The sequence below is a fragment of the Lathamus discolor genome, chromosome 3, assembly GCF_037157495.1.
Source record: "Lathamus discolor isolate bLatDis1 chromosome 3, bLatDis1.hap1, whole genome shotgun sequence".
Classification (NCBI taxonomy): Eukaryota; Metazoa; Chordata; class Aves; order Psittaciformes; family Psittacidae; genus Lathamus; species Lathamus discolor.
Genome location: NC_088886.1, coordinates 140,077,782 through 140,103,084, shown reverse-complemented (window position 1 = coordinate 140,103,084; position 25,303 = coordinate 140,077,782). Strand labels below are relative to the sequence as shown.

The 25,303-nt window shown below is 41.4% G+C and overlaps 1 protein-coding gene across 1 annotated transcript in view; it reads left to right on the top strand.

The window, feature by feature from the left end:
- Positions 1-25,303, top strand: part of LOC136011298 (VPS10 domain-containing receptor SorCS1-like) — a 295,003-nt gene that overhangs the window by 200,909 nt on the left and 68,791 nt on the right. The window contains exons 6-8 of the mRNA XM_065672946.1: positions 5,996-6,060; positions 18,313-18,431; positions 21,301-21,390. Coding sequence (XP_065529018.1) covers positions 5,996-6,060; positions 18,313-18,431; positions 21,301-21,390 — 274 coding nt within the window. The remainder of the gene's footprint in view (positions 1-5,995; positions 6,061-18,312; positions 18,432-21,300; positions 21,391-25,303) is intronic.

Genomic DNA, 25,303 nt, shown 5'->3' with positions numbered 1-25,303 from the left:
TCGGCAAGATTTACGATAAGGGATTCTCATGAGTGCTGAGGCTAAAGGAAGATAAATCCCCAAAGGCAAATTTTACCAATAATTGAATTACAAAGCCATTATCATGTGCTGAAAAGAGCAACTTTATGGCTCTATTGTGACAGGATAAAGCTTGTTAGAATATTTATGTTCATAGGACAACTTTGGCATAAGGATCTTTGAGAGTATGTTCTCTCTTCCACCTGTCTGTTGCAGCTAATTAGCCTTTCTGTGTAATGCAGTATATGTAGAGATGGAGGTGTGCTTAAATTGGGGTTGGGAAGAAGGAATGCTGAAGGTCAGGAGACATCTCAAAAGAAACAACACAGTAAGCACAAAGTCATCCGCAGAATGCAGCTAAAGTCCAGAAGGAGAATCAGGACAGGTTTCAGGAAGCGAATAGAGGGCACAGAGGCAAATGATGAGGGGTCAGTCAGGATTTTTGAAGTGATGTGCTGCTTTTCTGTTTGGTGTTGTGTCACAGCCGCTTCTGACCTACTCTGAGTCAGTGTCAATCAGCTCAAAATGCCCAGAGCTAGGTGAATCTCATTCCTCCCACCTTACTAGAGTCGTGCTGTTATCTGTTATTTATCTGCCATCCTTTGCTGCATGAACAAATCATACCTTATTCCCTTCAAAAGAAGGTGAGGGATGGTTGTAGGAGTCCTGATTCTGCATTTGTTCATTTCCTCTGAGATGTGGGAAAGCAGCATAAGAGCTCTGTTCTCATATAAAGAACAAATGACATTCACACTGGTTCTGTCTGTGAAAAGGGCATAGCATTTCTGTTCTTCCAGCTTTCATTCTGGGCCATTTGCATTGGATATTCTGTAAAATAACATTGTCATTTATTGCTTAGTATGAAAGACCTTTGATCTTGACTGCTGTGATCATATGTGGTACAAGGAATACATATGAAATGTTTGCCATCAATTTTCTTGTGCATGTAGTCACAGACTGTGTCTGAAGTCAAGTATCCAAAACCGAGGGCACCCAGCCAGAGTGGGCAAGCCCTTGAGATGGAGCCCTGATTGTCTGGTGCTTCAAGTTCTTTGTTTATTAAAAATGGTGCTTTGAAGTTAAGTACACCAAGTGGAAGCTTTTGCTGTCTTCACAATGATGCCTTTTTGCAGTTCAGAGTGGTCTGACTGCCTTGCAAACCTCATCAGTTCCCAGCATCCATAAACAATTGCTTTTGTCCCTAGAAGTGAAAAAAGATAGAAGAGGTGGAAACCCCGGGATAACAAGGTCTCTATTGAATTTCCTTGGCTCACAGGAGCTGACAGGCCAAGGAAGCCAAGGTTTTAGAAATGTTTCAGACAAGAGAGATGGCAAGGGGTTGGTCACTACTGAAATACGCCAACTAGCATTTGCTGTGCAATGGGAAGTGCCAGGCTGCTTTTGTTTAGCTCAGACTAGTTCTAAACCAGAGGATGATTCGGGGTATTTTTGCTGTGCTGCTTCTCACGGTGGATGTAGAATCTGCACTGAGCAATTAATTACTGCACTGCAGCCAGTGATATCGATTTGTGGAGCTCTCAAGTGCAGATGACTATTTGATTGCGATTAAAATTTTAGAAAGCAACTTTGATAGGACTGTGGGGGTCCTACATTTTTCATAATGTGAGCATCTTCTGCATAAAGGCAGCGGGGTCACTGCCTTCCTCTCCTCTTGGCTTTTTAAATCCTCATTTTTTTAAATCCTCATTTTTTTAAATCCTCATTTTCTTCAAAGATATTTTTTAATGTCTTTTTTTTTTTTTTTTTCAAAACACCCAGGCAATTATACCAGCAAAACTCAAAAAGCTAATCCCAAAAATACAATAGGCAGCATTCAGCAAAACCTGTTGCAAGCATATCCCTGCTGTACTGAAGTTTCAGGGAGTATTACAGAAAGCCTGAGATTAAAGGGAAGGACAAAGGGCATGCTGGCATTTTACCATAAAATGAAAACATAGACCACGGCAAGAAGAAAAGTTTGTGGAGATATAAGTGATTGGTCTTTGGGAATGAATGCTGAAAGGAAAAAATAGAATTGAGAAATATGAGAAGTGCTGCCAGCTTAGTTAACAAAAATTGCTCAAAACAGGACATGGCCAAGTTTTGGACTGCTGTTTATTTTTAGATGAATTTCTGAGAGAAATAAGAAACTCCATGGGTCCCAGAGTGTTGTTCATTCATACCTTTGTTCTTTGTAGGATATTTGGTTTACAAGCTATCAAAAGCACAGTGCTTTCCCTTGCTTAGCTTGTGAAGTGTAGCTTGACCAGGTTGCTTTGTGCACAAAAGATAATGAAGCAGAGCAGGCAGTTGTATCATGTTAGATTCACTGAGTTCGAGGCTTTGGTGTTACCTAGGGCAAATCCAGCATGTAGTTTCCTCTTCCGTATGTGAAACTTGCATTTATTGATCACTCTAGTTTTGGTATAAGAGCCTTTGAACCCGGTCATCAGTCAGGACTGGAATTTCTTTGTAATCAGTTAGGTTTATTAATTTTGTTTTATATTAATGTTGTGGGCTTAACACTGTTATTTAATAATACTAGGCTTGTAGATGTCTGGTGTCTTCCTAAGCTGCTAGGGATGATTGGGTTTTTTTTTCCCCAACCAAATGAAATATCCAAGAAAATTCACTAATAGTGTAGCTGCATGTTCAGTGGTGGTGTGATAGGTCTGGTTGACATACTAAAAGTTGAAGATTTCTGATATATATTCCACACTTCCTAACACCTTGTTTCCAGTAGGTGCTTTAAGAACTGATTTTCCTATGCATGTAAAAGGATGTTCCTGTCCTATAGGGTGCATGTTCTCAGATGCAGTGTAACCAAGAGGATGATATTTATCTCCTGTACATGCTCACTGTGGTCAGTATTTCATTCTGAATATCTCCTAGGCTTTTACATTCATATAGTAAATAATAAAGCTGAGGTAAGCTATATATAACATATAAAACTCTCAGAGAAGGCAGCCCAGGACATTCCATTTCTCCTTTACTTACAATCTACAATTTACCTGTAATTCATGTTTTGAAATGTAGGTAAACATATTTCAGGTCTGCTGTGTTACCTGCTTCAGGACCTTTATGTGATCACGTGATTGACTGTAGCATAGCATCTTATATTCAATGGAGAGAAACCCTTTCTAGGCTAAAGGTTGTGTTCTCATGAAGTCATATTAACACCATTCAGATGAACCACAGTGCAAAACTGCCTGTTCCTCCTCACTGCCTGCAAAAAGAGTTGTGTGTGATTAGCTCAGAGTTAAATATCTCTAGTATATAACTGGGTAAGGTGAACATTACTTTATATGGCTTTTCAGGTGTTGTGGAGGGATGTATATAGAAATATCACAGGGCTACCATGGAACAAGACAGCATGATTCAAGAAAATAAGACATTAAAAAATTTTGGTCAGAAAATTCTCAGCAGAACCCAGATGGGAGTGATATGCTTCTGGATGTCAGCTGTGTACGGCTAATACTGAGTTCAGCAGATATGTGTTTGTATTTTGCCTGTCCTTTGCAACTGGTTGTTTGTGTTATTTATATCATGGGTCTGAGCGTGACCTTGTGTTGTCACAAGTAAATTAAGCATATTATATATCAAACCAATGAAATGTGTATTTTCTATGGGAGGAAGAAAGATCTAGCAGATAGGAAGACCTAGATATGGTTCTTTCCTCTACCTCGGATGTCCTGTTTGACTTTAGGAACTCTCTTAGATTCTCTCTCTGCACCTTAGTTTTCATCATTTGTCATCACTTTTCCAATTTACAGAGGTTAGGAAATCTCAAAAGAAAGCAAGCCCTTGAATAGATGAATAATGTTTACCACCAGTTATGTTTCAGCCATCCTTGTTTTGTACATCCTTGGGACAACTGATGGCTTAATTCTTCCTTGAGTTGAAGCTTCTGCAGTCCCAGTAACTGATTGTCACAGTGTGAAAATAAGTAATATGCAGGTCACTACAGCTGTAGCCTCCTAGCTTTCAGGGCTTAGTGGGTCCAGATATCTATATGCTGCTTTTAAGACATTTAAAAGTTGGATGTAAATTATAGCTCATATCACAAGTGAAAACAGCAATCACGTCCCATCCATCAGTGAGGCATCTCATTCTGAATTAGCTGACTTTCCCCAGGAAGATGGAATAGAGGAACATCAGAAATACACTATGAGGGGGAAAATCACAAAGAACCTGACTGCAGACTCCCAGGCTTTTATTAGGGCAGCAAGTTCTTTGCTGGCTGAATAACATTGTTGCATCTTTCTGAGGGGACAATGTGCTTAAATCCGTGGAATATAATCCTTGTTTCTTTGGTGCGTTCACATCCCCATGGGGCTGTGCGAGGTCAGGAGGAGGAATGTGCTGTAGATCTGTTCTGTGTCCTCTATAATAGCCCAGTTCCAGGTGTGCTTAAAGCCAGCTTGAATAAACAGGAATAAAATAGAGATATGCTAAATTACAAGCTTAGGCCTTCTGCAGTTTTTAAGAGGTGTTTGCCTTGAACTGAATTGTAACTAGCAGGTCCAGCATTTTGGCTCTAAATGTGTTGAAGTTGGCAAAAGAAGGAAGAATGCTTTAGGAAGCTACTCCCTTCCCACCCATGTGGTATCAATTATCGGGAAGCAGATATTTTAAATATAAGTTGACAGGAGAAAGGAGAAAAAGACCTTGCCATAAATGCTATTAAAAATGGAGAAGAGGTGAAAGCAATGCTGGCTCACAGTCTTTTTTGAAACTTCCATTCCCCAGCAAAGGAGAACAAATATATCCAAACCTTTTTGAGCTAGAGAATTGCTACAGATTTTGTCAAGCATAGCTAAGGATTAATCAGGACACAAATAGTCTTGTTAACATTTTTATAATGGTTATTAGGTAATGTGCATGATGATTAAGGGCTGGAGCTGCCTCTGATTGCAGTCAGTGGGAACAGAATGAAGGTCTAAATTGCTGTTTGAACTTCACTTGATTTTCTGAAAAATAATGAGGTTTTGAACAGAACAACATCTAATTTATCACTAGAAATGAATGTTTCTCTTCCCTCATTCAACTAGTAACTTGGAGGTCAGGCAGCTAACAAGAAACTGGTTGCTTAACCTTTAGCTGTAATCTAGGATTATGACCTGGATGATAGGACCAGAAACAAGACTGATTGTCAGAGATGCTGCTGAGGCTGCCTTTTAAAGGGATTAGCATACACTTGCAGCCTCTACTGCCATAATTCAGACTGTCTACCAAACCACAGGCCATTTGAACCGTCCCAGGGAGTTGTTGAGGCCAGAAGTGGCAGTGCAGGGGAACCTAAAAATGGAAGCAAATCTTGAGTCCAAGAACCCCTTATTTGCAGTGCTCATTGACCTTATGTTGTTGCTTCCTAATTCAGAGTGAATGAACAGTCATTTTTTGAGTCAATCTGAAATTTCTTTTATTAATGGAACATTGTTTTTATTAGATCAGAAGTGATAAAATGCCCTGAGATGAAGAGGGGTTTTAAAATATCTTAATTAATGAGGGAACATTGATTATTAAGAGTGTCAACTAAGCAAATGTGCATAAAATGTCCAATATAAAGGAACAGCTATAATTAGTATGCTGGCGAACACTATTATCCCATCAATTAAAGTCTTCTTTATCCCACCCAGAACTGAAATGCATCATTCTGACCAAACCAGGAGACACATAAGAATGTCAGGCACCAAGAGGAACAGAAACAAGTTTCCCGCAGAACTAAGTGAAGTACAGGGATCAGAAATAAAGAATTCATAAGTACAATGGCATTGACTTGATAAAATGGTAGATTTTTTTTCAAATTTTCAAGTTTATTTTAGGGAAAACTCCAAAGTGCTTTCAAAATGATCAGCTCTTACTTGTGAGTGTGAGTTTAGGTCCAGCTAAATAGGACCTCCTGTGGAATTAATATCTCAGACATTCATTGTATCTGTTGTTTTTAATACCTTTGTATCAATTTGTACTTTTACAGGTCTATGGTGGGGTCTGGTAGAGAGCCTGATCTCGTTCACCTGGAGGCAAAGACAGTGGATGGTCGTAAGTACATCAGCTTTCAAATATTGCAGTATGGCCTGTAGCAGCAGCAGTGTGGCAGCAGGGCCAGGGCAGGGATTGTGTCCCTGCACTGGGCACTGGTGAGGCTGCACCTTGAATCCTGTGTTCAGCTCTGGGCCCCTCACTGCAAGAGAGACATTGAGGTGCTGGAGCGCGGCCAGAGAATGGCAACAGAGCTGGTGCAGGGCCTGGAGCACAAGTGTGATGGGGAATGGCCGAGGGACTGGGGGTTGTTTAGTTTGGAGAAGAGAAGGCTCAGGAGGGACCTTATCCCTCCCTACAACTGCCTGACAGGAGGATGGAGCCAGGAGGGGGCTGGTCTCTGCTCCCAAGGAAAAAGGGATGGGACAAGAGGAAACAACCTCAGTCTGCACCAGGGGAGGTTTAGATGGAGATGAGGAACAATTCCTTCCCCAAAGGGTGCTCAGGCATTGGAACAGGCTGCCCAGGGCAGTGCTGGAGTCACCGTCCCTGGAAGTGTTCACAAACCGTGTAGCTGAGGCCCTCAGTGACACGAGTTAGTGGTGGCCTTGGCAGTGCTGGGGTAATGGTTGGACTTGATGATCTCAAAGGTCTTTTCCAACCAGGTTGATTCTATGATTCTGGACTGCCCTTATATTCTTGTAACCAGGCAGTATCATGATGGAAATCTGGCTTATATTTAGTGATTCACTCATTTAATATGAGGGGTTTGACTGATTCAGGGCAGGTTTGCCAGAAAAGAAGTTTTTCCAGCAAGGCAAAAAGTTGGGACAGGCTGTGAAAGGAGCTGAGAACACAGCAAGGAAGAACAGATCATAAGCAGTAATTGGCATTAGTGTATACAGCACTTTTTTTCTTCCTATGTGATTTTGTTCATGGGAACATGGCATTGGACAGAAGTTCCTGGGTCGCAGAGTCTAGCCGCTGTTGTTTCACACAGTGCGTAATAACAGCTTGTTCATAGCTTTAGAGTTTTAACAGACCAGGGATACTCTGCCTTAGGTACTACCTTTGAAAATATGTCATTTATCTAACTTTAGAAACCTTTTAATGATCAGCTTAAGTGTATTCTTTACGGTTGTTGTTCGTCCTGTCACTGTCCTTCACTTTCATCAGCTCCTCTCCCTCCTTGCTTAGCCTCTTGAGGTGCTTTTCTCCATTCCAGGAACCCTCTTTACCTGCAACTCCAAAATATTCTCCTAATTGGCTGTAAATTCTCTCAGGCACCTTAAGCCTCCCACTGGCCTTTTCTCCTCCCACCCATGCTTCCTCAAGGTTTATCTTTGAGCTCCACTGCTTTTGCAGATCTTCCTCCATGCATTTATTTTCCACAACACTGGGTTGCCTCAGGAAGGCATCAGACCAAAAGCCTGACTGCTATAGAGCTTGTCGTTGTAATTCCATATTGTTTCTTCTGTAAATAGCAGCTTTGCTGCAACAGAACAAGCGATATTTACCATTTGCAATATATAGGTATTAATGATGCAGTGAATTAATGCCTTTAAAACTGATAAAATTTTCCCCTAAATTGTATCCCCAAATGCAGTGGTATTACTTAAAATGTGCCTTTTGTCATTGGAAACTGACTGAAAACATAACTGTAAGGTAACCTGGGGTTTAAGCTCATTGAAATTTAGCATGAAAGAGAATTTTTTGGAAGATGAATTTTGTCAAGAAATAGTTGCAATATAAACCATAAAGTTTAAAGTCTTTCCATTTCAAGATTAGTAAAAGTGAAAGAATGTATTATCTATTTCTTATCCTTTATGATCTCTGATTCTTATTATTTCTCCTGTCAAATTCACTTACCTGGACATGGCAATAAGACTGGGAACATGAGGCTTTCACTGGACATGCTAAATGAGAATGAAATATCCCAACAGGGCTGTCTGTTTCAGCACAAAATATTAGTGGTTTAAGGCATTAAGAATTTGAGGTCATTGAGATAAGGCACTACAGTTGATGCTTAAGGATCTATATTCTTGTGCTGCTTTCAAGGGATATTCAGCTCATAGTGGGCACAGAAAGTGCCATGCCCCAAATGCCTTGAATGGTCTTGTTTGAATTCCTAGGCTGTAATATGAACATTTTGCACAACTGTTGCATATTTCTGCAAAAGACTTCTTGACTGCTTAACAAATTAATAAGCTTTATGACAGCTTTTAAGGTGGAAACCACAAAACAGGTAGATGAAACTGGCCTCACTGAAGACTCAGGCATGTTAGTAAAGAATTATGGAATAAAAAATTATTGCTCATCAACTGAACTCTAGTAACTGATTCTGTGCACTTACATTGTCTTAGTTGCGAGGCAGCATAGCTGAAGTTTCTCTATTAGTGAGGCTGTGACAGATCTACTGATGTAAATACAGCAGTGGTGCCAAACTTTCAGCCAGTGTGACCCCTCTTGCAAACCACTCATTCAACTGGTACTTCTGCTCATGAGTCAGAAAGGTCCCCAGTTCAGCACATTGCCAATATAAGAAAGTGTGTTGGATTTTCAGTAAGTGCATACTCTGTTCTGCCCATAGTTTCGGGGAGCATTGGTCTCTGGCAGAGAACTATGGTGGGTAGCTGGAAGCAGTAACCTTGGAACAGATAGATAGGAAAAGCCTCACGCTCGCAGGCCCTTGTTCTCATGGGGGATTTCAACCACTCTGACATCTGTTGGAACGATGGCACTGCACGGCACAAGCAATCCAGGAGGTTCCTCGATTGTGTGGAAGACAACTTCCTTCTGCAAGTAAGAGAGGAGCCGACAAGGAGAGGCGCCATACTTGACCTTGTGCTCACCAACAGGGAAGGGCTTGTTGAGAATGTGGTACTCCAGGGCAGCCTTGGATGCAGCGGTCACGAGATGGTCGAATTTGAGATCCCCAGAACAGTGAGAAGAGCGTGTAGCAAGCTCACTGCCCTGGACTTCAAAAGAGCAGACTTTGGCCTCTTCAGGAGCCTGCTTAGTAAGGTTCCATGGGATATAGCCCTGGAGGGAAGGGGGGCCCAAGGCTGTTGGTTGATATTCAAGGATCACCTGCTACAAGCTCAGGAGTGCTGCATCCCAACTAGAAGGAAGTGCAGCAGGAGGGCCAGGAGACCTCCTTGGATGGATAAGGAGCTGCTGAGGAAAATTCAAAGGAAAAAAGAGGCTTATAAAAAATGGAAGCAAGGACAGGCGGCCTGGGTAGAGTACAGGGATGTTGTCCGGGAAGCTAGGGACCAGGTTAGGAAGGCTAAGGCCCAGTTAGAATTAAACCTAGCCAGGGATGTTAAGGATAACAGGAAGGGATTCTACAGGTACGTAGCAAACAAAAAACAGACTAGGGACAAAATAGGCTCCCTGAGGAAGCTTTCGGGAGAACTGGCTACGCAGGATTTGGAGAAGGCTGAGGTTCTGAATGACTTCTTTGCCTCGGTCTTCACTGGCAAAGGCTCTGACTGCACCACCCAGTTCTTAGAAGACAGACGCAGGGACTGTGAGAATGAAGACCTTGGGCCCACTGTAGGAAAGGATCTGGTTCGAGACCATCTTAAAAATCTGAACATGCACAAGTCCGTGGGACCTGATGGAATCCATCCGCGGGTCCTGAAGGAGCTGGCAAATGAAGCTGCTAAGCCACTGGCCATCATATTTGAAAAATCATGGCAGTCAGGTGAAGTTCCTGACGACTGGAAAAAGGGAAATATAACCCCCATTTTCAAGAAGGGGAAAATGGAAGACCCAGGGAATTACAGACGAGTCAGTCTCACCTCTGTGCCTGATAAAATCTTGGAGCACATTCTCCTGGACAGCATGCTAAGGCACATGAAAAACAACAAGGTGCTTGGTGACAGCCAGCATGGCTTCACCAAGGGGAAATTCTGCCTGACCAATTTGGTGGCCTTCTATGACGGGGCTACAGAATTGATGGATAAGGGTAAAGCAGTTGATGTCATCTACCTGGACTTGTGCAAAGCGTTTGACACTGTCCCACACGATATCCTTCTCTCTAAATTGGAGAGACATCAATTTGATGGATGGACCACTCAGTGGATAAAGAGCTGGCTGGACGGCCGCACACAAAGAGTTGTGGTCAATGGCTCGATGTCAGGCTGGAGACCGGTAACAAGTGGTGTCCCTCAGGGATCGGTGTTGGGACCAGTCTTGTTCAACATCTCCATCGCTGACATGGACAGTGGGATTGAGTGCGCCCTCAGCAAGTTTGCCGATGACACCAAGCTGTGTGGTCCGGTTGATATGCTGGAGGGAAGGGATGCCATCCAGAGGGACCTTGACACGCTTGTGAGGTGGGCTGATGCCAACCTTATGAAGTTCAACCATGACAAGTGCAAGGTCCTACACCTGGGTCGGAGCAATCCCAGGCACGGCTACAGACTGGGCAAAGAAGAGATTCAGAGCGGCCCTGCAGAGAAGGACTTGGGGGTGCTGGTCGATGAGAAAATGAACATGAGCTGGCAGTGTGCGCTTGCAGCCAGGCTTTGCAAGCCGACCGTATCCTGGGCTGCATCAAAAGGAGCGTGACCAACAGGTCGAAGGAGGTGATCCTGCCCCTCTACTCTGCTCTTGTGAGACCTCACCTGGAGTATTGTGTGCAGTTCTGGTGTCCTCAACATAAAAAGGACATGGAACTGCTGGAACAAGTCCAGAGGAGGGCCACGAGGATGATCAGGGGACTGGAGCACCTCCCGTATGAAGACAGGCTGAGGAAGTTGGGGCTGTTCAGCCTGGAGAAGAGAAGGCTGCGTGGAGACCTAATAGCAGCCTTCCAGTACCTGAAGGGGGCCTATAGGGATGCTGGGGAGGGACTCTTTGTCAGGGACTATAGTGACAGGACAAGGGGTAACGGGTTAAAACTTAAACAGGGGAAGTTTAAATTGGATATAAGGAGGAAATTCTTTCCTGTTAGGGTGGTGAGGCACTGGAATGGGTTGCCCAGGGAGGTTGTGAGTGCCTTGGGTGACATGGTTTAGTGTGAGGTGTCCCTGTCCATGGCAGGGGGGTTGGAACTAGATGATCTTGAGGTCCTTTCCAACCCAAACTATTCTATGATTCTATGATTCTAACAGAGTACAGCATTTTTTGCCAGAGGACATTTGCTAGCATTGCAGGATTTTGCGACTGAGACAGGCTGAGTGTGCACATGGCCCATTAATCTAGTTACCATGACCAACTTCATGTGTATAGGTCTAGCAGCTACTAAAGCCTTCTTCTAAGAACTACATCAGTTTCCTTTTCCTGGATGAAGTAACCATGATCTTCCAAGGGATGAACAAATGTTTCTCCTCTGGAATGAAGGTGTGTGACTGCCACTGGGGTGATTGGCGGAAGTGTGCTGAAGTGAGAAAGTTACAGTTTTATCAAGCTGAGGGTAATTGGCAAGTAATTTTTTGTGGGATTTTTTGTGTTGGTTTTTGGTTTTGGGTTTGTTTTTTATTTTTCTCTTCGTGCATTTACTTACTTATACTTTGTTTGGAATATCTCTTTTGAGAGTTAACCAAGTGTAAAAATCCAATAAAGGGATTGAATTTGCACAGGAAGACTTGCCAAAACAAGGCAGGGAGAAAGAAGGGAAGAAAGGGGAGCGGTGTGGAAACAACCACACAATTGGCACAATAAAATAAAAGATCCTGAAGTGGAAAAATAAGGGCTAAGCAAAAAACTGCTGAGCTCAGTACAAATAAGAAAAACCACCTCATTCTTGTGCTGGTATCTTTTCCAGCAGAAGCTGAGTAGTACAACTTCAGCTTTAGGTGGGAAGAAGTAGAAATGTCAGCAGAATATGATGTTAGGCCATCTCCCTGGCAGGGTTGTTTGAGAACATCTGTCAGCAACAACCTTAGTATTTGGCTTTCCCTGCTAGAAAACCAATAACTCTCTATCTCTTCTCCATGATTATGATCTGTCTGTGCATTTTATTTATTGTGTTTATATACATAATGTAAAAGGTTTACAAGGCCCAAAATAGGAGTGTCTTAGCAGACATAAATCAATGTAACTTCAGTGGCATGATTTACACCTGCTCGGGATCTGGCTAACAATATTGTACCTCACTACTATTTTTCTTTCCTCAGCACCAGAAAACTTCTGGACTCCTGAACACAGTGTGTCTGATCAAACTAGGGTGCAAGTAGTAATGAACAAAATGAGTACGGACTCTGTAATCTGGTTGTATTGACTGAGATAGATTTGCAGGGCTAAACATTGCCATTTATGTTTTTAATCCTGCTGTATAATTTTGGAGAGTGCTGGGCAAATTTTACCTTCTCAAATATGATGGGTTTTTTTTTATTATTTTTTAAAGGCTTCAGGCCCAATCTGTGTCAAGCTGGGGCTGAGAACAAAGTGGTAAAACTGATTTTTCTGGTTGGAAGAAGTTCATATGAACCTTATCTTACATTTCCATTTGTACACTTGGGTGTCCCTCTTGTTCCACTTTGATTCTGGAACAGGATCAAAGGCAAGCCAGCAAAGTCAGCAGGAATAGTGGATAATTTTTGCCTGTTTTCAGGTCAACATCCCAGTAAGACGTTAATCCCCTACCATTCTTAACCACATGATAAGCTTCTCTTTACGTTCACCACTGTAGACAGCAAGCAGAGTGACTGGTGGAAATTAAATCTAGGTTTGCTAAAATGCAGCTTGAAGTGGATTCTTCACTGTCCATTAATTAATGACATGTGGGGTTTAGGTTTTTAAAGAATACACAAGTCCTGAAAGATCCTTAGTTGTGGGCTTATCTCATTTGAGCTGGGGAAGGTTATCCCAGTATTCAAGCTAATTGAAATGGGAGGTAACTTTTAATCAGGTGATGCCTCGAGAAGAATCCAGGCTGTTGGTGAGAATTAGAAAGATGGATTCCTACAAGGCATTTGGAGACTAAGTGGGTACCCACTGGCCCTCCAGAGAATGGCAAAGCTGACTCAGAGGATGTCTGAGTGACAGTTTCTATAGATGCATGTCAAGAAAGCCAACTGTTACATATATGAGATATGCATTCACTTATGTAGATAGATGCTGACTGATTTTGAGTTTTTAATTTATAAATTATTTTTTCTTAAATATAGGTGAAAGAAGCTAGAGGGTTTTTTAATATGCTGGCAAAAATGTAGAGAGATCCTGCTCTTTGAAAAGTACTTCTGATTCTTTTGCTTTTCTACTGTTGTTCTGATTTACACGGCAACTTTTCATATGGAAAGGTAATTTAGGTGCTGCTGTGATTGCAAGTAAGACTAAAGCCTCACCTGGGGTCAGCAGGCATACTCTGCTTGCTGATCAACAGGGACTGAACATCTGGCCAATAGTGTCTGAATCACAAAGTTGTGCTAAGACTTTAATTTCTGTTTTCACAGAAGGTTGATAGGAAGAATAATCACTGCTGTGGAAGAAAACAAGTAGGCAGCCTGGCCTGGCAGTCTTTAGCTAACATAGCTAGAGTGGTGAATTAATTCCCATAGTGCCCTAAACCTGTGCAGTGATTTATTTTTTTTTTCCTGGTTCTGATTAGTACTTTTTCTTGATCACGATTAGTATTTGTCCTGGAGAATAACATCTGTTAGCTTCTCCAATTATAGGCTTATGCCATAAATGGCAGAGGATATACTTCCCCATGTAAAGAAAAATTCTTGACTATGACATGCAAGGAAGAAAGAGTAGCAGCAGGACAAAACTGGATTTGTGATGTAAATGGGATGACTTTATTTCACTGATCTTCATTAGTGGCTAATTGCTTTGCAGTTGCTCAGTCCTGAAGAGTCCTGAATATATTTCCATATTACAGACATTTCGCAAATCGACATTCAGACCAGATGGAAATGGATAAAGAACAGTTATTTTGTGTGCTTCTCAAAAAAGGAGTAGAAAGATTAAATTATGGGAGAACATTTAATTAAATTGTGGAACTCATTGCCAGGGGAGGTTGCGAATGCTGAAGGTGTACTTGGACTACCAAGACAACTGGACAAATTCTTATGACCTTTTCTAGGCTTCTGTTATTAGTCACTGTTGGAGAGGGGTTAAAGGCCTGGGTCTTTCAGTGACATATGTTGCTACTGTGTTCTTGTGGTTCAGGATGCCAATCATCCTTCAAAAGCTGAAACTCTGCCTAATGTCAAAGCTACTCAATTATGAATGGGATACTCCATAGAAAATTTGGAAGACAAACATGTCAGATTATGTGGATGTTTTTTGCATAAACTCCTGATTTGTTCTTAATGAATTTATTTGTAAAGATAATACATACTTCAATACACTAAAGACAAGACAAATAAAATTTATACATTTTCAGTAAGTACAGTAAATATTTTCTCTGATTCTTCTTGTGATCAAATCAGGTTTTCAAAAGATCTACATGCAAGCATAGACTAGAAAGCAGTGAGTATTAGGTTTGATATACTGTCCAAAATGACACTCAGCAACAAGTATCCTGAAGAAAGTCCTACTCTGCTTTAGGAAGGGGTTTGAAACTCTACTGTGTACATTTGCAGAGGCTCACCAACCCCCAGTAACAACCTACAACCATCCATCTCCACCATCTGAGCCAAGAAATGTCTCAGGGATAGAGGGGATGCATTTCCCTTGGGAACATATTAACATGGAGATTGAGCTAAACAGAAAAACTAATGTATTTCATGGCACAGTGTCCCTCTGGGTCTCAGCTTTTGCTGTGTGTTAGCATTTGCAATTCTCTTTCACCACTGAAAGATTAATTTTGTCAGAGGTTTCCCTTACAAGATGTCTCCTTCATTCTTGTGTTCTTGTGACTTCTTGCTTCAGCTTCAAAAATAGCTGCTGTTCCCCAAGAAGAATCCTACCCTAGGTGTCTAAACCTGTCAAAATCGAGGTGTCTGGGGGTGTAAGAGCTGGGAGTTGCTATGTTCTTCTCTCCAGGCACAGCGTGACTTTTTTGTTGTATATTAAAAACAGCAGCTGTTGTTGGAGGTGAGGGTTCTAGAAATGAAAAGCATAATGTACTAATTACCTATTGCAGGGAAAACATCTGTGCGGGAAAAGTAATGAAATTAATTCCAGAGCCTAGCAACTGAATACATTAATTGACATTAATTAATGCTAAATTACAAAGCTCTGCCAATGGAATCACATAAAATGTCCACAAGAATCAAATGCCTCCCTCCCCCCCAGAAAAAATCCTTGTGTAATTTGAACACAGCAAAACTTCCCTTAGGAAAAAGGAGGGATCCAGGCACTACAAGAAGCCTGTTTTTCCTTCTTTCTGTCTCCCGTAGCAGAGGGAGCTTTTCTTGGTGTGCCCATCTCAGGGTTTGGCTGTTTGGGAGGTTAGCTTAAGCAATTTCAGTGCTCTGCCCTTTAGTAGTTATTACTGGCATTTTAGAATTGAAGCTGTGGAGAACTGCACTGTAAAAATTCACAAGAATTGCCTTGGTAAATCTGCATCAGTGGTGCAATCACTGCTGCACAGACTCCTGCGATCGCAGCAGAAATAGACATAGTCCCCATTCCTCTTTAAAACAGGATCAAAAAAACTTAAGTCACCTCTGATGGATGTCAACTTGGCCTGCTCTTTAAAATGTCTTGTGGAGGAGATCCCTTAATCTTCTTTGCTGGCTGGTCCCAGCAGCACCAGTCATGCTACCTCCCTGTGCTCTCAGGATAGATAACCCAGTGGCACCGCAGTCTGTGTTTCCCAGACATCTGGTGTGCCTTGTGGAAGTAAAAGGAAAGAATGGTGTTGAGGGCAAAAAAGGAAACAGGCTGGGAAATGGAGAGCTGATGCTATGTAGCTCTATGCTGGGCTGATTCGATCCCATGCGTGAAAAGCCACCCAGTCTTGCCAAAAACTCAGGGGATGGTGAAGTCAGACATTTCAGCTGTGATGCTGCTTTGTTTAAGCTCAGGATTGCCAGGAGTTCCACTCGGGAGCCTTCTTGAGAGAGAATGAGAGACCCTATCTGCAGTACTGTGTTCAGATCTAGAGCCCCAGTGAGGGTGGTGTAAACACTGGAACATATTGCCCAGAGTGGTGGTAGATGCCCCCATCCCTGGAAGTGTTCAAGGTCAGGCTGGATGGGGCTTTGAGAAATCTGGTGTAGTTGAAGATGTCCTTGCTCATTGCAGGGGTGAAACTAGATGGCCTTTGAATGTACCCCTTCCAAATCCACGCCATTCTTCAATTCTATGAATGTGGGGGTAGGTGTGGGGAGCTGTCCTTCATGATACGGTGGACTGAATTAAACAGAAGCAGGAATTGTTTGTATTGCAGATGAAAAGATGCATGCCTATCCTCCATCTTATGACAAAGAGGGGACATGCTGTACCACGCTGTACTACTGAGTGATGGAAGAGTCTCTGGCCCCCTTGTCACCCTCCTTCCTGGGAGAAGAGGGACAGAAGGCTGAACAGCTTAGAAAGAGAACTTTCCTGAGCTCACTGGAATGAACAGGCTGGGAGTTATGTCGTTCTCTGCCCTCTCGTGGCTAATGTGGGAAAAATCATGTCCCTCTGAAGGAAAATGCATTTCGATCATGCTGTCCTGGGTGTATGAATTAATGCTTTGCAGTGAGCTGCAAAAGCATAAAATGTTATAAACTGCAGTGACTAATAATATTTAACATGTTATATATTACAAGAACTCTGCAAATGCTGGGGGAAAATCATCCCTCACCAAACTTTCCTGATGGTTCATTACCCTGCATGTCTGTTTCAAGCAGAAGTCAACAGCCCTTAATAGGAAGGAAAGAAATGTCAAATGATAGATTTTAATTAAAACTAAGATTAAATATGAGATGGTAAAAATCCAGCCATTTCTATTTCAGTGTAAAATGCTGCTTCTCTGATCAGAAGGTGGTAATTATATAAAAAAGGGGCTGTGCTTCTCCAAGAAAAAAGATCAGGAGTAGTTCTAACATTAAATACCATGTCGTGTTTCTGTCATATACATGCTAAATGCTAAAATGACAGAATCCTTCTTCCTGTAAATCAGCTTTGTTATTAAGCAAAGTGCAACTTCTTAATTGATCTGAAAGAGCCCAGATTTAATACTGAGAATCTGGTTCTGTATTCTAGGATAAACTAACACCATGAAGAAATTAGAATTGTTTTTTCTTCAGGTGATGGATTATGACATGAGCACCCTGCAGGCCTTCAGAATAGGAGATGAGGGCATCTCATACAGTGACAGTGGATGAGATGGCTTTAGGGCTGCTTTTAGGCCATTTACTTTGAAACATATGATTGGTTGAAACTGCTAAGGCTTCTAGTTTCAAGAAAGTGTGGAATGATTGCCCGGGTTGCCATAGTGCACCTACCCACACTCTCAACAGGGAACTAGGTAAAACCTCTGAACTGGAGGTGGTCTGAATTACTTTCCAAGGTGACCTCTGCAGAGTGTAAAGTGCTGTAGGGATGTCCTGGGTTTACCAGGAGCCGTTTTGCTCCTTCTTAGTAGCTGGTGCAAGCTCTGTGTTTTGACTTCCAGCCTGGGCAGAGAGCTGATAACACCGATTGTTTTTAATTGTTGCTAAGTAATGTTTATTCTGGCCAAGGACTCTGTGAGTCTCATGCTCTGCTGGGGACGAGGGAGGCCGGGAGGAAGCAGAGACAGGACACCCGACCCAAACTAGCCAAAGAGGTATTCCGTACCATAGCACGTCATGCCCGGAGGGGGAGCTGGAAGTTACCCGGAAGGGGCAGGCTCTCGCTCTTCGGGGGGGTCAAACTCGTTCGGCGGTGGTATCGTATTCTCTTGTTATTTTCTCTTATCAGTATTATCATTTGTGGTAGCAGTAGTGGTTTGTGTTATACCTTAGTTACTGGGCTGTTCTTATCTCAACCCGTGGGAGTTACATTCTCCTGATTTTCCTCCCCATCCCTCCGGGAGTGGGGAGGGTCGGGGGGGGTGAGTGGACAACCTCTGTGGATTGGTTTAAACTACGACAAGGGAATACAGAAGTATGCCATGGAAGGGGTTCTCAGTGGTGACACTATGGGACAGGTTTCAGCATACCTGTGCATGCTCCAGACCTTGGCCATGTTCTGAATAAACTCAGGATGTGACCGTGGAGAAGCCATCATGCTCTGCAGAAAATCCTACACTGTGGGGATGACAGAGATAGAAGCTTAGTACAGAGAGCATCTGTCCTGCAGAATAGACTCACATCTTTAGATCCATAGTTCCTTTGCGAGTCAAAGGACTTGGGTTGCCTTGGCTAATAGGTTTGTGACAGTAGGAAGAATCTCTGCTCAGGATCTCACGTCTTGGTTTTGTTCTTTTCCTTTCAGATGCCCAGTACATCACCTGCAAGATGCAGAACTGCAGTGAAGCCACTCACGGCAAACCATTTCCTGGCTATATTGACCATAACTCCCTGATTGTCCAGGATGATTATGTCTTTGTTCAGGTGCAGAACACCCTCTTCTTTATTCTATTTTGTATTCTATTATTCTATATTATATTATTTTCTCTTTCATTCTTTTGCACGTGTGCTTGCGTGTTAGCTCCCAACGAATCAGACAACACTGGATCTAAATAATAAAGTCACTGAGTGAATTGTAGAATTTCATTACAATGCTAATAGTCTTTCTTTTACCTCCAGTAACTTGTCACTCTAGGGTCATAGAGTTCCTGCCTGGAGCATCCACCCTATATACTGGAGTGCTCTGTGCCACGCCCTACAATGCTGTCAGCACTCTGTGGTTGCTGCTCTAACCTCCCAGCTTGAAGTGATGTGTCAGTCACCTGTTGTTAAAGCGAATAGACCAGAACGTTTTTAAGCATGAGAGAGAAGTAGAAAAGGAGGGAGGGAGTCAGAGGAAGAACCAAAGAAGGAGTAATCAGGCTTTATTGTTATGCCTCATTTGTGATTACAGTGAAAAGGCTGAAGATGAGATGTACTCAGCCAAGCTGTGTTCCAGGTGGGACCTTCTGAATAAATAACTACTATGGGTTTCATTAAGCTGCCACCAGTGTCCATTTAATAGCAGTTGAAGAGGACAAAAATAACAACAGAATTGCAGGGAACATAGAGGTGAACTGGAAATCATTAGGACTAAACAGGTTTTCCAGACAGTTTATATTCTGCTATGCTTGGGAGTGGAGGGAAGAGAGAGGACTGATATTTTAAATTGGGTGAGTTGATTGCTAATTACTTTAAGTTAATGAACTCAGTCATAAACTCTAGTCTAAATCATTCACTAATAAATCTGGGGGACATGCATTTCAGAATAGCTTTTGTGCCTAGTGTGTCCGAAGCATAAAAGAAATGTTTCTGTGGTAAGAAAAACAGGGGCACACATCACTGTTCACCCTTGCTCTCTCATTTCAGAATCACTGTGTGTTTGTGTCTTGAGCTGGGTAATTTCTCTTCATATGTGAATTGATTCATTACTTCATCACTTGATTTTGTGCTCTTCAAGATTGTTAGTCTTCTCTGTTCTGACCTGATGTTACACACTGTAAAGAATCAACCCTTTTGCCTCATCTGAAGTTAATACTGGGGAGATTGTCTACCTTTCTGTATAGCCCTTGTATTTTGATGCATTTTTCTTTCTGTCTATATAAACTGCTGTATAGTGTTCCCAATGCTGTCAGTTTTCAGCTTTCTTCCACCTTTGTGCTAGCTGCATGGTTCAAGGATGAAGTAGCATATGAGGAGAGGGAGCCTTTTATGATGTTCCCCTTAATGCCCAGTGGGACTTTGCACATTCATGTTCATAATGCAGTTTGAAAGGGTATCATGTAATATTTGGATTTTGAAAGCTCCCATTTTAATCCTTAGATATCTTAAGATTCTTAAATATAACAGGTCAAAGAGACAGTACTTGCCAATCATTAATAGTTGATACCTACAGGTATGAAATAAGAATACTGTAATCCCTAGAAACAACCTATGCTTTGTTCAAAGTAGACAGTGAATTCACTGTTGGCTGATAATTTAAATGGGATTCTTCAGGTGGTTACATATTCATCAGGATGTATCTGACTGGCAAGGAACAGCTAAATAACATGCTGTGGCTGATGTTGGACTCTGCCTTATCCCAGGCACTGTTCTGCAGAGGATGAATAGTCCTAAACCTACCAGACTGTAAAAGCTTGGAAAAATAGATGAACACCCTGAGCATCCTCCCCAGGCCTTCTCTACCTTCCTTGATCTCTATCTAGCTTTTCTGCAGTAAGGCTGCATTCTTATTTGGAATGAGAATTAGTAGGCTGAAAAGCATGAGAGTAGGGGAATGTGAGTTTATTTCTCCCACTACACTGTAATTTATTTATAAACTCACACTCTCGTAAACAGCGTTTCTGGACTTCCTCCCTGTAACTTTAGCCAAATTCTCTTAAAAAAAAAAAAAAGTTGAAGAGATTTAGAATAAGAACTAGTTATTATTTTACTTCATCTGGTATGAACCCAGCCTCTGTTTATCTTGCATTTTAAACTACTGCAGTGCATTTTAAAACACTTACTACTAAAGAAAAGTCTTGATAAACCCAGATATCAGGCAATTAAAGCAAGTATCTACATAGAGATATTGGAATATTTGTTCTTCAGTATCTTTCATCCAAAGATTTGAAAGTACTTTACAAACATTGATTATACCTCAGCAGCCCATGAAGCCAGATAACATTGATGACTTTTTTTTTTCTTTCAATTTCAGGCCCCTTTAATATGTGATAAGAAATGAAACATCATATTGCTCCAACCCAGCATTTTCGAGGTCTTGTGATCAGTATTTAAAGACTTAAATAAATGGCCAGATTCACAGAAATACTAAATCAACTGAGCTGTGAATGCTTAGCTAATCGTGTAATAGATACATCTCGTGGCTTGTGTGGGGCCACACAGGAACCAAAGCTCGAGGCAGAAATAGAAATCAGTCTTCATGTCTGCAAATCTGCTAATCTAACAAATAGCCTATACAGCAGCTCTGCAGATAGCAAAGAGACTGCATTGTGGTAAAGCAGAAGAGAGCTATGGTATCAGCAGGTGACATAATGGTTCAAGTGAAGCCAGGACTTCACTTTCTCCAGTCTTGTACCTGAAATTCTGGCCTTTGTCTCTCCCTTTGCAGACAATAGGTTTTCTCTTACTTTCTTTTTCAGCCACTGTCGGTTGGATCAATGTTTATTCATCAACTGTATTAGTGCTGCGGTTTTAAGCCATTGCCACCAACACAGTGGTATTTCCCTTGACAGCTTTAGCTTGATATTTTCCCTGATAATAAAAAAAAATGTTTTATAAAATCCTGATAATAACATGCCTGCTTCTCTCATAGCTGACATCAGGAGGGAGACCGCATTATTACGTTTCTTATAGGAGGAATGCATTTACACAGATGAAGCTGCCAAAGTACTCCTTGCCTAAGGTAAGTTGCTGTTGCTGAAATGCCCGTATGAACCTACAGTTACTTCAGTTGTACAGAAATTCTTGAATCCAACACCAGTAACTACAAGACGACATGTAATGAGTGAAAACATTCTTCTTTAACAGAACATTTGCAAGCAAGAAAGGACTGGAAAAAAAGTCAGCTCTATGGTTAGTCAAGGACATGAGCATGAAATGTAGATGGATACCACAGCCCATGTTAATCACCATTTCTTTATGGTTAGTTAATTAAGTTTTAGAGGGGATGCTCTTTTTTTTTCGGTCTTAAAATTCTCTTTTCCTGTCCCTAGCCTGTGGGTTGCTTTTTGTGCTCTGCCTCATTAGCAGATTTTAATGGGAACCAACCAAAGAGATGTCTTTGTGTGTCTGCTCCATATCTTCGCTCATTAAGAACAATGGTGAATTAGCATTGGAGCTTGAAAGGCTATTGCTGCCTTCTAGAGCTGATTTTTTTTAAAGACCTATCTGAAATGTTAGCTTCATTTTGAAGAAATCACCATTTTGCAGCTGGGCTTCTAACGCTCCTAACTGCTAACAAAGACAGAGGGGGTTTTTTTTAGGCCTTTTCATTCTTGGTATAGTCTGGCTTCAATGAAATTTAAGCTCAAAGGTAGCAAAAGATCTTTTGGATTCTGTTTGAGGTCTAACATCTATCTGGAGACAAATGCATTCCCAGAAGGTAAGGAAAGAATGTCAAAAGGAAGAGGAGAAAGTGCAAGGTCAGCTTGTTCCTAGTAGTTGAAAGTGTATCAGATTTTGTAGGTGGAAATATTCAAAGGGATAATTTGGCTAATATCATAGCAGGCTGTCTTTGATTCCTCAAATCGACTGATCTGTTTATAGTAGATTGACTGGGTGACCTTCATATAACCACATGGCAACTGAAACCCAGACCTTCAATGCTCTACCTTACTTTGCTGTTGTATCCTTTGCTTCTGTTTACATCATCTGAAAACCCAGCTTACAGGACATTGAGGACCCTGCTAGAAGGGATGGGTCTTCTTGGCTCTGACACAGGAGATCTGTGGTCTGCCCCAAAGTCTTCATTCACATTTAAAGATAGGTTGGTTTGAAACTTCCTGCCCAAGCAGGAAGGAATTACTCAGATCAAATTTAAACAATTGTTATTTGAAGTAGCCCTTAGCAAAGGAGTTGCATTTTTAGCATGATTATTCTAACACCCACATCAAGATTGTCATTTAGCGCTGATTCAAACCACCTGTAGAGAAGCTGCTTGCTTTGAACCGGTTATCTGCTTTAGCCCACCCTTTTCCAAATGTTCACCTTCCCAAAGAGATCTCTGGAGAGCCAGGGAAAATGTGCTACAATTAAATGCAGCGTGTTCTCAGAGAATAGAAACTGGAGCAGCACAATGATGTTATTTGACCCAAAGAAAAAGGCAGATATATAAGGAGATAAGACACTTTGTCACAATCTCAGGATATCTTCAAAGACTGAAGAGCTACATTTGGCTTGGAAGAAGCTACAGTGAAGCTGTGGCTGTCTAGAAGGCTGCTATCAAAGCAAGATAGCTGCTTTTATTAAAAATGCACAAAGCATTATACTATTCGAGGAATTGAAACAGAGCTTCTCTTATGCTTAAATTCTCTTTTATCTTCTTCAGCTAAGAGAGAGGGGCCAAATATGGTAAACAGTACTAAGCGACTTCTGGAATTGGAGGTGGAAATATCAAGCTTTTTGTCTCTCCATGTTACTCTTCCTAAGCTGAAGGGGTGTGAAGGCAGGCAGCTTTGGCAGGTGATACTGCTGCTCAGGCAGGAATAGCCTACAGCAAATCAAAACTAAAATATTCTTGTTGGTATTGATAGCCTGGTAGCCAGTTTGATTAAAAGCCAAAATGAACTTGAAACTCTGTCCTATACAAGAAGTTCCCTACATATGTCTATATTGGTTATCTGTGTAAATGGTCATTCTCGAGGCCTGTTAATTTCTGCAGTGATACTGATCTGTGGGTTGGTCCTACCTATTCTGTACCACAGCAGCACAGCGTGGGCTCTGTTACAGACCCTGATATGTCACTCATGATAATCCCCTTAAATGTACACACAGGATATATTCATTCCATTTTAGACCAATGTACTGTGCAGACACCTGTAAATACTGAAGCAAGCCAACCAATTTCTCTTTTGAAAAGACCTGTCCTTAACCGATGCTGGGCTGAATACTGATGGAATGGGTGCATGTGGTATCTCTGTTTTAAATTTATCACCTTCTTTCAATCTCAGGATTCACATCCTGATGGAAGAACCAATAACCACAAGAAAATCCTTAAATACAGACCTGAAAAAGAGCTGACAGTCCCAGTAATTGACAGGATAATACATGCATTACACATTCCTGCTCTTTAACTTGCCAGGAAGGAAAGTTCCTTGACCAATTTCAAAAAGAGCAATTGAAGCATGTTTATTAGTTCAGAAAGCCTTTAGTCATTTGAGTAGGCACCTGATCAAACCCATGCATAGATTTGGGCTCTTTTGTCTTTGCGAAGGCAAGAGGGACAGGTAGTAGAATTGCGTATTAATGTATTTCCACTATGTGTTGGAACAGAGAGAGAAAAACTCGACCTCTCACAAGGCAAATGCAAGGAGAGCCCCTGAAGTTCATGACTGAGAAAGGTGGCTTGCTTCACATTCCTGTCCTCTTCCCTTTCTGCAGGGAGGTAAAACGTACATTTTTTGTAGTAGTGGAAGATGCAGTGAAGCTCTTGCTCCATATCAAGGGAATTTTTAATTATTATTCCTCCCCCCTAAAAAAACAACCGTCACCCTGAAAAAAAATAAAAATAATAGTGAATGTGATATGCAGATTAATTTTCATTTTTCCAATGTGGAAACCAGAAAATTCCTGATGTTGGTCAGAGATCTCTTTGATGCCCATATATTGATCCCTTCCTGTCAAAGCTTTGCATGCTTACTGCATCTATTGAACAAGACCATATTACGAAGAAAAGTTAATTGATCCCCAAACGCAAGCAGTTGGAATGCTGTCCTTTTTTTATTTTCTGCACTAATAATATATATGCTATGTAATATATAATAAAATATATGCTAATTCTGTCTCAATCTCTGCTTCTCCAGGCTTAAATTCCTTCAGCCTTACTGGGATCTTCTTTAGACTTGAATCTTTCAGCATGATGTGATCAAACTCAGGAAGCATCTAGTGAATAAATTATTTGCTTCTTAAGCATGCATGTAATTGCTTTTAGTTTTCCCTGGTGTTGATCAAAATATCTTTTAACTCTGTTCCCTAGTTATTACAAAACTATTTATTAAAATGGTAAGTTAATGAAACTGTACATTCACCAGACAAAGTTTCACATACAATTTCTATCTATGTTTAAATAGAGAGGGCTGCCCATGTGTTTATCGACATATTCAGAAGTTTAAACTTGAGATTAGAGCCGCGCTATCCAATGTTGCCAGAAACACTCTGAGAACACCTACTCATGTAGATCTACCATCAGGGAGATCTACACGGTACAGGGTGACATCTGAAACAAGGAGCTGCTGACAAACAGCTGTGGCACTAACTTCTACTAGCACAGCTGGAACTAAGAGGATATCTATTTAGAATCACAATTAGTAGAAGGCAGTGGGACTTATATTGCCTTTCATGATGCCTCAGGATTTAAGCCAATCTGTTCCTCCATAAAACCAGACCATCTTCTGGGATGTATTTTTCTTCAGCACAAAGAAACAAGTAAATCAAGTGAATATTCATCCACTGCATACTCAGATGTGGATCTGGATGAGCAAACAACTGTTCTGAATCTTAACTTCACTTTCAAATTGATAGATCAGATTTTGTCATTATATTATTTTTTATCTTTTTTTTTTTTTTTTTTGCAAGGGTCCATCTGAAAGTGTTAATTT